This window comes from Cnephaeus nilssonii (genome assembly GCF_951640355.1).
Source record: "Cnephaeus nilssonii genome assembly, chromosome: 12".
In the NCBI taxonomy this organism is placed as follows: Eukaryota; Metazoa; Chordata; class Mammalia; order Chiroptera; family Vespertilionidae; genus Cnephaeus; species Cnephaeus nilssonii.
This window is the reverse complement of record NC_137083.1, coordinates 6,062,241-6,079,022: the sequence shown is the minus strand read 5'-3', so window position 1 is coordinate 6,079,022 and position 16,782 is coordinate 6,062,241. Positions and strand designations below refer to the sequence as shown.

At 45.9% G+C, this 16,782-nt stretch overlaps 1 protein-coding gene across 1 annotated transcript in view; it reads right to left on the bottom strand.

The window, feature by feature from the left end:
- Positions 1-308: 308 nt before the first annotated feature.
- The window catches only part of TBX20 (T-box transcription factor 20), a 34,489-nt gene continuing 18,015 nt past the window's right edge, over positions 309-16,782 (bottom strand). Inside the window, exons 6-8 of the mRNA XM_079786571.1 lie at positions 15,357-15,433; positions 2,085-2,194; positions 309-717 (exon numbers count right to left, since the gene is read on the bottom strand). Coding sequence (XP_079642697.1) covers positions 377-717; positions 2,085-2,194; positions 15,357-15,433 — 528 coding nt within the window. The 3' untranslated portion in view covers positions 309-376. The remainder of the gene's footprint in view (positions 718-2,084; positions 2,195-15,356; positions 15,434-16,782) is intronic.

Here is a 16,782-nt window from a genome sequence, read left to right as displayed (position 1 = left end):
GATTTTATACATGACTGCATGGACGCAGCGTCTTAAACCCCTAGGAATAATGCACTTTAAGATTCATCTGCCTTGTGTGATTCAACTGTCTGGGGAAACTGGCATCCTATCCGTTGCAGAACTTAGGCCGGCTGAGACCTTTACACTGATTCTTTCTCGAACCCAAGAGCACCCCCCCACACACAGCTCCAGATGAATCCTGGTCCATGGTGCATTCCCTCCGGCGTCGCTGGGAGTCCAGCTCTCCTCCTCAATAGAGCGCATGTCTCCTGGAGATCCCTCGCGCCAACCCTCCCTCCCACCCCCCCCAAAGCCTGTCCTTAGTTCCATACCCACTCGCACACTCGGGGTTGGGGTTCTCCTGCTTTCAGAAGAGTCATACGAACGGCGTCATCACAGCGGAGGAGTGGCGCAGTCCTTGGATGGCAGCGTAGGGGCCCTGCTGGAAGTAGTGGTGGTACCGGGGCATGTGGAAGGAGGGGAACGTGGGGCCGCTGCCCTGCATGGAGCTGGCGATGGCCGAGGGGGTCAGAGGCATGCCGAGGCGGCTGTAGGGCGGCAGAGAGCCCTGGATGGGGTGAGGAATGGGTGTTGCTATGGACGCTGTGCTGGTGCCCAGAGCCGTCAGGGACTGTGGGTGCTGAAATCCAGGGAAACTGGACGAGGACGACACCCAGGAGCTGAGAGACAAGTTGTCGGATGTGGTGAAGGCTGACCCTGAAAGGGGGGACCACGTGTTAGACCGGAAACTCGACGTCAATGTGCAAATCGAGACGGACGTATACAGGGTGTTCCCCCAAAAATGTACACACACGGTAACAGCTGATGATAGCTCAATTTTAACAAGGAAATACACTTTCATAATCACTGTCTTAATAATGATTCAAAGGGTGTGTATATATTTTTGGGACATCCTGTATCATTTATCTGTAAGGATCATATTTCTTATTTTAAGAAATACGTCAAAGATCTATAATCCAAAAAGACAAACCTGTCGACCATGAGGCAAATCTACCTTTCCAGATACAAAATCATGTATTACATATTTGGAACAGAGAATTTCCTAAACAGATAAAGACAGCTCGTCAGATGGCCTGCACACTCCCAGAGAGTGGCCAGACATCCGCAGCTACCTGAAGGGCAGGGGCCGATTCGCTTCGAAGGAGCTGCAGGGAGCCGACACCTGCCGGAACCTCCGAGGCCTCCCCGTAAGGAGTGCGGGCCAGGGGAGTCTCCCAGAGCTCCGGGGTTTCCGAAGCCTTTGAGAGAACCCACGTGAGCGTTTCCTTTTCCTTCCCCCCCCCCCCCCAGCTTCCACAGTTCTTTATTAGCTATTCGACAACTTACAAAGTAACTTTTTCTTACCTCGCAGCATCCAGATGCCTAAACGAGAGTGGACATTAAATTTCCCCACCGGATACTTTCTAGTCGCGTATGTGGGTGTGGTTTTAAGAGATGTCCTGTTTTTTGACGTTGTGTGCTCTTTCTATGTGACGGACATTTAAATATGGCAGAGGGTGCTCTGTCCCTGCAAACACCCCTGTGCCCCGGGCCGGGCACCTCTGGTCTCCCAGGTGCAGAGGGCTCCTCCCTGGGCCTTTGGACGGAGGAACTTCCAGTCCCCCCTCCCCCTCCCACTGGGCCGCTGCCTCTCCATAATGCCCTTCACTGGGAGAACCTTCTCTTTAAAGTGTTTCCTGTTTTAGTCATTATCCTCACGAGGTATTCCTGACCGAAGGAGGACAGATTTTCAGATTATAAAACTGAGGGTCAGGCAGACTAAGGGACTGCCCCCCAAACCCTCCAGCTCTTTGGTTAGGAGGTCACAGACAGGTAACTCAGAGGCTCGAGATTCTTCTACAAGAGATCCAAAGCCCAGGAAAGCTTCGGGCAGCAGCATCTCTTAAGGCTCAAGGGCAAAATACTGCACTCTGAGCCCTCAGGGGCCGCCCCTTCCTGAAGGGGCTCCTGAAATACTTAGGGGCCAAGTGTACCCTGAGGTCAAGGTCTCATCCCGCGCCTGCCTCTCGCCCTTGGGCGCTGGGCATTGGGCTCCCGGCAGCGGCACCTCCGGAGCATCTTACCTCGGGTTTGTGCCGTCTGCACCTCGTCCCCCAGCACGTCCTCATCGCCATAGGTGCGGATGGGTGAGCGGGCGTAGGAATGCTTCTGAATGAGGCTCTCCACGCTCTCCCTGGGGGAGAGAGCAACGCGCCCAGTAAACGGAAAGGCAGGTACTCAGGGAGCAGAGGGGTCTCACAGATATTTACCAGGAAGATCAGTGTCTCAGCCAAAAGACCTCCTTCCGGGAAAGATGACACGCAGAACATTTGTAAGTGATTCCACTGTAGAGCTGTGGAGACAGCTGTAAACAAAACTCAACAATCCAGCCCTCGCTGGTCTGGCTCAGTGGATAGAGCGTCAGCCTGTGGACTGAAGGGTCCCAGGTTCAATTTCAGTCAAGGGCATGTACCTTGGTTGCGGGCTCGATCCCCAGTAGGGGGCGTGCAGAAGGCAGCCGATCGATGATTCTCTCTCATCATTGATGTTTCTATCCCTCGCTCCCTGTCCTTTCCTCTCTGAAACCAATAAAAATATATTAAAAAAAAAAAACACCTCAAAAATCCATGCCTAACGAGGGAGGAGGCTAGAGGGAAGAGAGAGACAGTAGGGAAAAGGTGTAGCATATTAGGCGGTGACAGTCGTGCTGTAGAAAAATAAAATGAAGCGGGATTCGTGATGAGAACTGTAACTGTGAGGATTACATGAGATACGGCATTTGTGTTGCCCCAAACTGTGTCTGGCACTTAGGAGGTGCTCAGTAAATGCTAGTGATTTATAACAGTATAACGAAAGCAGGTAAAAACGTTTTATTGTCTTAGGTTATATTTTCTCCAATTTAATTCTACCCATCTGAATAATCCTAATTCAGAATAGTATGATCCCAATAAGAGGGTTTTTCTCAGTGAAGGGAAGCTGAAGGCAGCAGAGAACTTGACTGGAATGGTATCTGTGGTGCTTCCATAAAATTACATCCACCACGAGAGATAAAATGGTAAGCTTTAGTGAGTCTGTATCACTTGTTTAAGAGTGTAACCTACTTTTTAGAATTGCTTAAACAGACTTGTTGAGTCCCTTGAGTTAGACTTGTTAAAATGAAAATATTGTATCACTTCGTAAGAGGTACCAGTAAACATATTAAATGGAATAATGTTATATATGCTAATAAATATATGAAGGGAAAGGATAATTTGGCACGACATGGACCCTAATCAATCAATTTGCCACTTATCAGATATAGGGTGTCCCCCAAAAAACGGATACACACACGCTGAATAATTTTAAAGGCAGTGTGGCTTCATTTCATTTTCAAAATTGAGCTGTCAGGTGTTAAAGGGTGTATCATTTTTGGGGGGACGCTTGCATTTTCATCTTTGTATGTCCCCACGCTGATAATGTTGTACCCCCACAGCCTGCACAGACACTGTCACTCACTCAAGGACTTAATTCACTACAGTGTTGGAGAGGGACTGTCTTCTTGGGTAACCTGGGTCCTTAAGAAAAAAGTCAAGTGAGCTGAGCAACCCTTACTGAAATGACAACCCTTACGAACAGGACATTCAGGCCCAGGTCCTTTTAGCCTGAGCCTCGTGCCAGGCTGCTGATATATGCGGTTATTTCACACGAGGAAGGCACTTGCTTCCCATACCCGAGAACGTATTTTCTCTTCGCACAGTCATGAAGGAATGACCACCCGTGGGCCCATTAGGGATGGTGTGTCGCTGAAAGCGTATCCCTCTTCCCATTTTAGGCACACACACTGCTCAACCCGAGCATTTAGCTTGAAAGCAGAGTTTAGCATCTGCTCGACACACACACACACACACACACACACACACACACACACGAAAAGTCATTTTCCGAGCAACGCAATGCACCACTGCCTGGTGAAATATGGTGCTTTTCTAGAAGAGGCACATCATATTCATGCTGTCCTTGGTAGACCACTGGTATTGTTGCTTATTCTCGTCTCTAGGAGGGAGGGGAGAAGGGGGTTTTATCGCAGTGATTTCCTTGTGCCGGGCTGGGGAGGGAGCTGCAAGCAGTGGCAGTTCTCAGACAAAGGGTGGCCTAATCGAGTTACTGCCTTTTAAGTGATTGAAAACAGTGGTGCATATCAGGGCCATCTCTTCCAAGACGTTACGAGGAGTAGACAGCCCTTGCTGTTTACGTCTAACCCGTCAGCCTGGAAACCGATAGGGAAGATTTCTAAAATACTGTATCCTGAAAAATAACAATGACTCGCCTCATACGTTAAGTGATTTAGGTATTGCAAGGTATAACAGTGCCTTGTAATGCTCAGTGCTGCTATAGCCCAAAGCTAGAGGTGGTAGTTTTGATAGACCTACTTTGGATTTAACAGATAAAAGAAACGGGTACTAGGATTGAAGGTCAGCCTTTCTAATATCTACGACTAAATTACTTCTCTAGGCAGAAAGAACACATCAGCCCTGGCCAGTGTGGCTCCGCTGGTTGGGTGGCATCCTACGCATCGGCAGGTGACCTGTTCCATTCCCGGTCAGGGCACATGCCCAGGTTGTGGGCTCGATCCCCAGTAGGGGGCGTGCAGGAGGTAGTCCATCGATGTTCCGTGCTCACAGCAATGTTTTTCTTTCTCTCTCCCTCTCCCTTCCTTTCTCTCTAAACACCAATAAAACTATTTTTTAAAAGAGTACATCATATCTTAGGTATTTTTTTAAGATTTCTTCTGACTACTTTGTAGCCATCAGTTCCAAGAATAACATGTGAGAGGCACAGTCATGTTCAGAAGGTGGGCAGGACAGAGGGTAGCTACAGGGCCCCTGTTGATCCCGCCAAAATGATCCGAACCACTTGAAGTCATTTCAACTATCTGTTCAGACTCTAGACGAGCAGAACCAACAGACTCTACCCGATTGGAACGGACCGCCCTTCCTGTGTCTTTGAAACTGGAGAGCAGATCCCTCCTTGAACCGGACCGTCCTCCTCCCTCCCTGCCCCTCGGCACCAGCAGGCACCTCATGCGTCCTCCACTGCCCTGACTAGATCGGCGGCAGCTGCGTGTGTGCTGAGTGTCTGCGCTGCCCCACTGCGGGCCTCGGGACCAGCGGAGAGCAGCGCTTTCTCTATCCGGCCCTGGTGCCCACGCGTTAGTGTGTGTTAGGGACTGAATGCTTGTGTCCCCTCCAAGATTCGGGGCTGAAATCCTCCTCGCGGATGCGATGGAATGAGGAGGTGGGCCTTTGCAGACAATTAGGTCTCGAGGACGGAACTCTCGTGAGTGGGATCAACAGTCTCATAAGAAGAGACAGGGAGATGGTTTGGTTCCTTCTTCTCAGCCAGGTGAGGACGCAGGGAGAAGATGGCTGTGTGTGAACCCACAAACACGGAATCTGCCCACACCTGGATGTGGGATTTCCCGGGTTCCGGAACTATGAGAAAGAAATGTCTGGCCCTGGCCAAGTTTGGCTCAGTGGATAGAGCGCCGGCCTGCGGACTGAGGGGGTCCCAGGTTCGATTCCGGCCGGCCAAGGGCATGTACCTTGGTTGTGGGCACATCCCCAGTAGGGGGTGTGCAGGAGGCAGCTGATCGATGTTTCTCTCTCATCAATGTTGCTAACTCTCTATCCCTCTCCCTTCCTCTCTGTAAAAAATCAATAAAATATTTTTTTTTTTTAAAGAAATGTCTGTGTAAGCCATTCAGGCGATGGCATTTTTGTCCCGGCAGCCCGAGCAGACGAAGACAGTGGGCATCCGAACTACCTGGAGGGCTTGTCAGAACAGGAGTGTCTGCCCTGCCCTAGAGTTTCCGATTCAGTAGGTGTGAGGAAGGCCTGGGATTGTGACATCCCCCCCCCAGGCGATGCTGCTGCTGCTGCTGACCTGGGGGCCCCCCTTGGAGAACCCTGCCCCCCGCTAGCAGCTAGGAGCATGCTTGCTGCAACCCACGTAGCTCAAATCCTAGCTCTCCCACTGGCCAGCTGTGTGCTTGTGGGCAAATCACTTCACTTCTCCAACCCTCAGTTTTCTCATCTATGAAATGAGGACATTAATATGATCTAGCTCTAGAGTTATTATTAAGAATTAATGAATGAACACATTGTATTTTGGTACCTGGAATATAATCAGTGCTCAGTAAGTGCTTATAGATAACAAAATTCAATGATAATTGTTAGTGAGGATCCAGGTCACGTGTTCCTACCGCTGGTCACACAATCATAATCATTTTAGATGAAACTGAGACTTGCAGTCGCTCCCAAGTGCCAGGCTGCGTTCAAACCAGCCTCTAATATATACATGTCAGAGCCGAAATTAAATAAAAAGTAAATGTTATTTCAATTTACATTTTAACTTTCTCTCCTAAATATGGACCTAGAAAAAACTGTGTCCTGGGAGAAAATGTCAAATCCATTAAAATCAAATCTAACTTATAGGAAACAAAATATTTCAAGTTGTTCCTGCTCATCAATTTGCTCATGTTTGCATCATGTCTTGCTGGGCCTTTGTAAATAACTCCTTGTCACAATATTTTTCTAAAGATTTATGCAGATAATTTTATAAATTACTGGAAGACAACATATCAATATTTATAGCTTCCACCAAGTACTTAATAAATGAAAACTTTAGATAATACCATTTGAAATGTATTATAAATCATTAATTTTAATTTGAAAACGGAAACATATTATGCAATCCATTTTGGAAAAACAAAATAAGTCTAAATTAATCTTTGAAAAAGCTTTTAGACTTTCGCTGATTTTCATTTATCTGACTCAGTCCTACCCGTTTTTCTTTTCAGTAGTAACAGACAATTCTGATTTTACTTTAGCATTAGCAACTTAAATTAGTAAACTACACTGAATAAAAAACAAAGGCTGTTAGGTTTCATTTCCTAAGACTCACGGCTGACAACCAGAAGAAAGGTCTCAGGCAAAAGGCGGATGCCTCCACTCCTAAATCAACTCCAGTAAATTGTGAGGCAGGGAACAAAAGTCCGTCACACACAGAAAGGCAGACGCGCGCCAGGGGAAAAGGAGGGCAGGTGACATTAACTGTGAGTCCCTCTGCTCCCCGCCCTGGCCCGCTGGTTTGTCTGACACTTTCATAAACAAGTGCTTCCTCCTGAAGCTGCCGGTAAGTGAGTTGAGGGGCAGAAACCCGGCTTTGCTAGTGAGAGGAATGTTGTAGTGAGCACTTCTATAATTTGAGAGAAAAAATTAGTTCTGCTAGAAGCCATCCCTTCCTTTTTGTGGCTATTGTCATGTATCCGATAAGCAGGTTTTATTTAAAAGCAGACTTTCATCCGGCGACCAAACAAAAACCGCTTTCCCTGGATGCGTGCAGCCTCTTAGACCGAGTCTACCTTCACTGGGGCGATGTTTAAAGGAGAAGTTTCTTTCCTAAGAAACTGCGAGATCAGAATGGCTCTCTGCAGCTGGGCTTTCCTTTCTTCTACAGAGAGAGGGTGTGGGGAGCTGATGGGCTGGGTCTCTAAGACTCGTCACGGCTCTAAGGATTTATGAACCTATAAATATAGAAACCAACGCGAAAAATTTAACTAGCTATTTTAAAAAAGTCCAGTCCTGGCTGCAAAGAACCCTGAGTTCTAACTCCAAATCTTCGAACCAACTGAGCCACTCGGGCAGATCGCTCGTACTCTCTGGGTCCTACTTGCCTCGCTGGTGGAATGACAGGCGTCAGCTGGGTGGCTCCCCACATCATTTCAGCCTCAAAATAAAGACCTCCCTGAGTACTTGCTTCTTACGCATTTCAAGTATCATGTTATTTTGCCATGTTAAAATGCCAATCTGGAAAATAGTCAAAAAAAGTATTTTCTGAGTCCTGAACAACACACTGGACAGGCGATGGTTTAGGACTCTCGCTGACACCTGCTTACCCCAACGCCCCTTCCACTGCTCCCCACAGGCCTTGCCAGTTTCTAGCCCCCTCAACGAGAAAAACTAGGCAGCCTCGTTCTCTATACTCATAAGACGGACAGAAATAACCTAGACGGTGAAATCTACAGACTCTTTAGAAAGGGTGCATCCCTCGGTCACCTGCTCTGTCATCTTGCTCTGGCTGGGACTACAGGTGCTAAAAGGACCCCAAGCGTACGCCTCAGCCACCGCGGGAAGACAGAAGGGTCAAGTGCGGGCAGAGAGCCCACCCCGCCGCCGGCTTTGTCAAACAGCATCACCACAGAGACCTCGAAATGAAATGCTACGTTCCTTCCTTTCAACCCTGAAAGAGGAAGACTCATCCTGAGGAGGTCAAATTCCTGGGCACGAGTTTTCCTGGCTGCCACATTCCCACCGCCCCTTGCAGCTCTAAGCCGGGATCAGCAGAGTTTCTCTTACGGGTCGGACAGGAACTATTTTAAGCTTTGCCGGCCTTATGGTCTCTGTCAGATACACTCAGCTCTGTCTTTGCAGCACAAAGGCCGCCACATACAATATACAGACTGAAAACCATAACGGTGCTTCAATAAAACTTATTTATAGACAATTCCATTTAATTTCGTGTTACTGTTGCATGTCACATATTATCTTTTAGTAATTCCATTAAAATGATTCTTATATTTTCTCAGCCATTTAAAAATGTAAGGACCATTTTAGCTTGTGTGCTGTCCCAAACAGAGAGGGGTGTACGAACCCATACTCAAAGCCATTTACCTGCTCAGAGGTGTGCCCACTGACCCCACGCTACCCCTAAAACCTTCGGCCCCAGGTACTCCTCCAGCCAGCCTAGAGCTGAGTCAGAACCAAACTCCACTTTCTTTCTAGCACCTCAGTCATTAGGAAAGGCCTAGAATTATCCATAAACTGTGAACCTCTTTATCAAATCTGCCAAAATGCTTGCTGTTCCCTGGCTGGGGGTAGATAAGACTTCTATCATTTCCCAGAATAGTAGATTTGCAACTCACTCAGCTGAAGTTTCCTTCCTCATCTAAACTAACACAGTGTTGTTGAGTTCGGAGCAAAGAAGCCTGATTCTCACTGGGCATGTGTCCAGATGTCATGTGTTTGAAAGTGTTATTCAATGCCAGGGCGTTTTAAACGTATTTTGTAGAGACTCTCAGTATGAATTCCGAACCAATGTGCTGAGATAAGCCTATGTATTTAATTCTCTGCCCCACGGATAGGACTGAGAAAGCAAAGGGAGCTCAGGAAATTGGGGAGAGTGCCAACTCCTTATTTAGGTATTTGAGCCACAAGCAAGAAAGGAGGGAAGCATCAGCCAGCATGCCATTCATCTGTGGACAAGCAGAGCTACCTGGGGCGGGGGGGGGCGGCAGGGGAGGGAGAGAGACGACAAGGCCTCATCCTCACCTGAACCCCACCCCGAAGCAGCGGAGGTTGATGATAAAGGCAGATCTTGGAGCAGCTTTAAGAAGACCCTGTATTGTTAAAGCAAGGACTGTAGTCATGAAAAGGACACTATCTGGAAATGTAGAAGCACAGTTGGAAATGGTGAAATAACAGTCACCACATTGTAAGAGAACTCAGTAAAGGCAGTAAACCTAATACTGGATGCTGCAGAAAACAAAATCAACAAATTAGAAGATTCATAAGAAATTCTCCCAATAACTGTAAAAAGTAAAAGAGATGAAAAATGTTAAACAATAAATAAGAGAAATAGGGAATAGAGTTAGGAGATGTAACATATGTATAATGGGAGTTTTATAAGTTCTGAACAGAGAGGACTAATTAGAAGCATGGAGGACTAGGAAGAGGACGAGGAGGACGAGGAGGAGGAGGAGGGGAAAAAAGAGAAAATTTTTCTGAGCCCAATAATGACTTGAGTTTTCAATTCAAAGGACTTGATTATATTGTAAACACTAATGAAAAAAAATCTACATTGCATCTCAATTATTTTTTATTTATGGAAAGTCATATTTTCCGTTCATACTTTTTTTTTTATCTGAGCCTTGAACACAACCATCAAGGCTATGAGAAATCCAGTGGGAATTGTGAAATTAAGTGTGTTGTTGTTCTTAAGAATATTGGATAAGTTTTTACATTCTCTGGTCTAATAGAAGCTAAAACTGTTATCTCTAATAATGACATTTCAACTCAGATATGATATATATCCAAATTTATCCCCATGTGTTGCCAATTCTTAGGTTTTCTAACAAAATAGAAAGTTCTGTGCAAGAGTGATGCGATCCAACTTTCTTTCTTTGACAAGATCATTCTGACTGGTGTACTGAAAATGGACTGAAGGGCAGAAAGATCAATTAGAAATTAATGTAATTCTCTAGGAATGAGATGAGTGTCCTGGGTAAGTGCGGTGGTAGTAAGGGAGATGGTGAGAAGTAGGTGGACTCCTCTGGGTAATGAAGGATTAGCTGAGAGTTTGGGTGCGGGCAGTGAGAGGAAAAGAGGAGCCCCGATTACTCCCAATGTTTGGGCCCGAGCAACGGAAAGGGTGCAGTTGTCAGCCGCTGAGGCGGGAACTGCAGGGAGGAGAGGTGTGGAAGAAGAGAGATGGGCATCTGTTTTAGATGTGTGAGATTTTAGGTCCTTGTATGGGGAGAGGAAAATGTAAAAGAAACAGCCAGTCAGGTCTTTAACGCTAGTGAGGCCAGAACCAGAAATGCAAACTTAATAGTAGTCAGCCTATAACGGTACTTAAAGGCATGGAACTGGGTCAAATCACCAGGAGGAGAAGCAGACAGGGCAGAGAAGTGGTCCAAGGATGGAGGCCTGGCGCACATCACTGTAAACAGGTGGAGGACAAGAGAAAGAGCTAACAAGGGGGAGAGAGAAAGACAGCCAATGAGGGAGAATAAAAACCAGCAGAGTGGGGCAGTCTTGGGAGCCGAAAGAAAACAGGGAGAAAATGGACAACTGTGTCAGACCTAGCTGATAGGTCAAGTAAGATGAGGACTGAGGACGGACCACTGGATTTAGCAATGGGGAGGCCATGGTGACCTGGACCGGGGCGGACTGGTGGAGCAGTGGGGGTGAAAGTCAAAATGGCATGGTAGAAGAGAGAAAGGGAAGAGAGGGATTGGAGAAGAAAACACACATAACTCTTTTCAAGGAGCTTTACTGTAAGAAGGAGCAAAAGCTGGGAGCATCAGTAACTCAAAAGACAAATGGGATCAAGGGGAAGGTGTTTTTCCTTAATGAAAGAAACATCAGGACATTTGAGGATGCAAAAGAGAAGGAAGTAGTGACAAAAAAATTTTTTAAAATTAAAAAGCAAGTAAAAGAAAGCAAACATTTTGTAAGTATAGCAATATAAGATTTAGACAAAGTAGAATTAAGACAAAAAGCATTAAGTGGGATAGAAGTTAAATATCTATTTGATAAACTGTGGGACAAACTAAAAAAGTAAAGAAGTATTCGCCAAAAGAATACTGCACCCAGATGAATTTATGAGCAAGATTGCAAAATCTCCAGGTAAAGGATCACATCTTTGCTGTTTAAACTGGTCCAGACAATAAAAAGAAGGAAAATGTATTTCAGCTCATCTAAACAGATTAGCAGAAACCAGATACCAAAATCTAACAGAGAAGGCAAGAAGAAACAAAGTCAAATCTGTTATGAAGAGTGACATAAAAAGTCTTAAATAAAATCAGTAGATTAAAGCTAGAAATGTACTATAAGAAAGAGAGAGACAATCCAGACAGGATTTATTCCAGGAATACAAGAATGGCTCAACATAGACAATATGACTATAATTAACTACACTGCTATTTAAAAGTACAAAAGTAATTAAAATTGTCTCATCAGATATTAAAAGAGCATTTAATATAACCCCAAGTAACATTCAGGATAACATAAAATTCTTAATTTAGGCACAGTAGGGCATTACCTCAATATAAAGATACCCATCTGAAACGATAGCCAATGAAAATCATATGTTATGAGAAAACACTAGAGGCATTACTAAAATAAGTCAAAAACAATAAAAAATGCTATTATCATTACTTTTCAATAGTGTCCTGGAAATTTTAGTCAGTGCAATAAAACAAAAAAAGACATCTTAAAAAGTATAACTACTAGAAAGAGAAATATAAAATTATCATTTTTATAAATGATATAGCAATCTAACTGGAAAACTCAACAGGCTAAAAGGAAAAATTATTGAAACTAATATTTTTAAGTTCAGTAAAATGGCAGGATGCCAAAGACATATAGGAATCAATAGCTTTTTACAGACTAAACTGGGCAGATTTCTAATGAAAAAATTCTATTTTCAAAAGCAAGTCCTTTCCCACCTGCCAAAAAAAACAACAACCAAAAACCACTCTTAGTACAGAAGTGTCCTTTCCCCCTTCCCCCTGCCACAAAAAATAAAATGCCAATAGACTGTCTATATGTTTTTTATTTTTTGGGATCATCAGATAGATACTTCTTTCCCTGAAGTAAAATAGCTGTAAATTACATTATTTTAAGAAATCTCTTTGGGCGTTTGGTTTGCTTCTTAGCTGTCCGTTGCAGGTATATGTGCAAAGCACCTAATGAAAATACCTCCTGCTCTGGTGAACAAGGCGGATTTCTTTTTTCAGATGAGGGAGATGCTGTCCCTGAGAGTCAGGCGACACGTGAAGTATGTGAGACATTCAGGATCCAAACTGAACCTCGTCAAATAAGATCAAGAAAACCTAATGCCTTTTAGAGCAGCGGTTGCCAACCAGTGGTCTGTGGACCACTGGTTGTCCATGAGGTCCAAAAGGTGACGACTGCTGTTTTAGAGCACCCCAAAAGCTGTAGAGGGGCTGAAGCTCAAAACGATGAGCCTGCAGGTATAAGGCAAACACCCTTACAGGCGTTTTTGTTGGGGTGTCCCACAGCAGCTGTAAATCTGGAACAGGAAACTGGAAATCACTGAGGTCACATACTTACACCATCATATTCAATTAGGTTAGAAAAGTGCCAATTCTGTCATCGTGTCATGAAAAAGTGCATTTTTCTCTCAGATCCCTTCTAAAGAAAAGGTCCCTGAGCTGTTACAGATGGGGCTGTTTTCAATCAGTTACAAGGAGCAATTCAATTACTAGGTGGTTTAGTGCAGTAACTGACTCCAGACTAATTTAATTCCTTTAGGTCTCTAAAGATCAATTGATCTGATTTGTCCCATCCCCAAAGGCTGTTTAGGGAAAATTCAGACTTAAAATACTTGGAAATGAAATCCAAAACCTTGGCCGATTTCACACAAGTTGGGTCATCTTGCACATTTCCAGTTAAGTCACACAAGACGTTCTCACAGCCTCCAGACCGCCGAGAGCGAATGAGCGCCGTGTGCGTGTGAGTGCCCTGAAGCCAGGATGCTGGTTCAGGAAGCATGCATCAGCCAGTCTGTCATTCTACAGGGCAGGCGGTCTGGACACGCCCATCTCAGGAACACGTGGGCATCGAAGGGGGTTAAGCTCACTCCAGGAGCAGTTTGTTAAGACCCATTAGAAGTAGACTTGGCTGGGGCAAAAACCATGCTCCTCTAGTAAAATAAGAAACCTGCATTTCTAAGCTGCTTGCGTAAACGCCACTTTCCTTGGTTCTAAGAAACCTGTGAAGCCGCAGGGTGATTTTCTCTGTTTTCTAGATGAGGACAACAGACTCAGAGGTCAGGTGACTTCTCCAGGACCCCTCAGCCAGTCAGAGGCAGAGCTGGGACTCTAACCCATGACTCTGTCTCCCAATTCACCATGTTCACCCTTGATCTGAGACAGGATGTATGGCGTCTATGCCATGAAAACACATCACTAACGCCCCCTCTGAGCCACCAACTTCCTTCTTGCCTGACCCCAGACGAACCCCGAGGAAGGTTCACTGATTACAATGCCACCTGCAGACTCCCAATCTGAACCGGCGCCTCTGGCCCTCCAGAAATAGATGAAAAAGGTCACGCCTCCTGAGGAGCCCTTGTACACGGACTCACGTGCTACCCACGCTGCTGATCCCACACTGTCACTGAGGTGGGTCTCCAGGCCTAAGTCCCACCTATGTCCCAACTCACCGGAGGGTCACCCACTGCCTTTTCTGCTTTTGCCACGGACCTTCAACCACAAGCTCCAGCTTCTTTCTCTGATCTCAACACCCCCAACCACTCTTCGAACTCTCCAACGAATGGACCTTTTTCTCCGACTCAAATCCCACGGCTGCTGCCCACTTTCGGCCTCTCCTGCTGGCTTCACTGCCTCCCCACAAAGCCTCTATATCTGCTCCCCCAAATGAAAACCACCCCTCTACGATCCGCCATGTGGAAGGCTGAGGGAAGGATCGGACAGGTGTTGCTAAAACATGTAATTAGCCCTGAATCGGAGTTGCCAACACAGGCTAGGAAGAAGGGCGAAGGTCAGAAGATGCGACCACGTGGTAGATAATGAAGAGTGTGGCAGTTGGTGGGACAATCACACCAAGATTTGGAGATAAAGTAAAACTGAGGGTACCCCACCTGTCAATAAAGACTTCAGGCCACCTAAAAGAACAAGCACAGGCGATGGGGAGGGTCTGACCGTCTCATGTATAACATGGCGATTAGAGTTGATGACACTGTTGCATAACTGCAATTTGTTCATAGAGTAGAACTCAAGTGTTCTCATGCACACACACACACACACACACACACAAAACACACAGAATAAGTACAGAAAGTTACATAGTATGTGTAAGAGATATAAAGGATCAGGTTAAAAAAAATCTTCTCTGAAAACCACATTTTTTTGACATTCCTGTTGAGCAAACCTTGGGTCTCAGAGTCGTCATTACTGACCACATCGATGGTCTCACTGTGTGAACCATTTGAATGACGTTAATAGTGGGGTGAGTTTCAGGCACATGATTGTCACCTGTCGTCTTAAAGGTCCTGAGATCGGACATCTCTCCTATGAAATAGCAGCAGTCTAAGCTCTGGGTAAAAGGTGAGCCTTGAATTAAATGACACCTCCCTTTTTTCAAAACCCCAAACTACCCTTGTATGCGTGGTGTTCGCAAATATATATACCCAGTTCCGAGGTATCAAGATTCCATTTCTCTGGGGATGCCACTCGAGACGTGGAGCTTAACGGCATCCAGAGGACGGAGACTTTGATAACAACGCCCTATTTTTACAGCCGAATAAATGTCCCGACCAAAGGAGCCACTTCACGGAGAAGCTGAGTACAGAGTCCATGCAGCTGCGCAGCTGTCACAGCTTAAGCACTCCTGTATCTACAGGCTCCGAGCTGGAGGGGAAGGGGACAGAGACGGGGAGATTGTGTCCAGGGAGGTCACGGCTCTCCGGCGTTGAAAGGAGTGTGCCCGGACAGACTCGCTCTCCTCTTTATCTTATCTGGACAAAGAAAGTAAACAGAAAATCCTCATTACCTCTCGATGTCCGTGAGCCTGGAGGAGTCCCGAAATCCTTTGGCGAAGGGGTTGCTGTCTATTTTCAGCTTGGTTATCTGGAAGGGGAAGAAGGGGTGACACAATGAGGTCATTTCTGAGGTCCAGAAAATAAAAGCAGAGAGAAAGTGTTTGTTCCTTTCCCACCCTGGCTCCATAAGCACATCCAGTGTCTGCCAGTATCGGGAGAAAGGTCGAAATTGCTAGAGAGTTCACGGGAGGGATGGCTGCGAGGGGCTGGCCGGGGAAAGCCTCGGAGAGAAGGCGGTGTCTGGGAACAGGCTGCGGGTCAGTGGATGGAGACCATCGGGGGGGGGCTCTCCTGAACAGTGTGAAGTATTCAGACAGTCGTCATCGGCTCGGGCTCCACCGGGGAGGGGGCAGCTGTCCGGAAGGCCAGCACCGGTGGGGAATGGGGAACAAAAATAAGAACACTGCCTCATGCTGATGTGGCGACATCATTTATTAATACCATGGGCACATATATACCAGCATATGCCATAATAGATAAAAAGATTACATGGCCAATAATAGCTTCATGTTTAATTCTATATTGAGACACATGACATAAATAGATGCTATAAAGCTTTTAGAATATAAACGTACCCCAGTACCCCGCCTCCATCTTACTAAATTAGACTCAAATGAGTCAGTCTTTTGTTGTCCACCCATGCAATGTTATTGGTAGACTCTACGCTTACATTGGGGGGGGTGGAGTTATTTTCTACTAAGAATCATGGTCTGAAGTATTAGTTGTCTATGCTGTGCTAGCCCTCATTCCCACAGAGTTAATATTAACGTGAAAAGATCTATTAAACCATACGCACTGCATCTTCAAAGAATAATACATTAGGTTTGAAGCAAAAAATAAGTGAACAAAGAAAGGAAACACGGATTAAAAGATGCTTGTAAAGGTCCTGAGTGTCAGCGCTGGCAGGAACCTAGCACTGCCCCCGCTATGCGGTGTGTGAAGAAGAACCGGGGCCCTTTAAGGGAGTCACGGCTCATCCTATCACTACGAGAACCCACGGCAATCTTCAGAGACACACCACCAGTCTAACCTGGGAAAAGCTGTGGGTGGAGGCACGTCCTCCTCCTTCAAAGGACGGCGTTCCCACCATCAAAGTAGTATGAAATGCTCCTTTGCCAAAAGCACCTTTTCCTCAGGTCCGTGTATCTACTGTTCCCTTCAAGCCACCGGCACCTAGAGAACTGCTTTTCTTATTACAAAAGAAAGGCTTTTCTTTTTCCTTTTCAAATTTTTTAGGTACTTATTTATTGCCACATTTTTCTTTTTTTAAATGTATCTTTATTGCTGAAAGTATTACAGATGCCCCATTTCCCCCCATTGGCCCCCTCCACCTCACTCCCACCCCACCCCAGGCCTTCTCCGCAGTCTTGTCTGTCC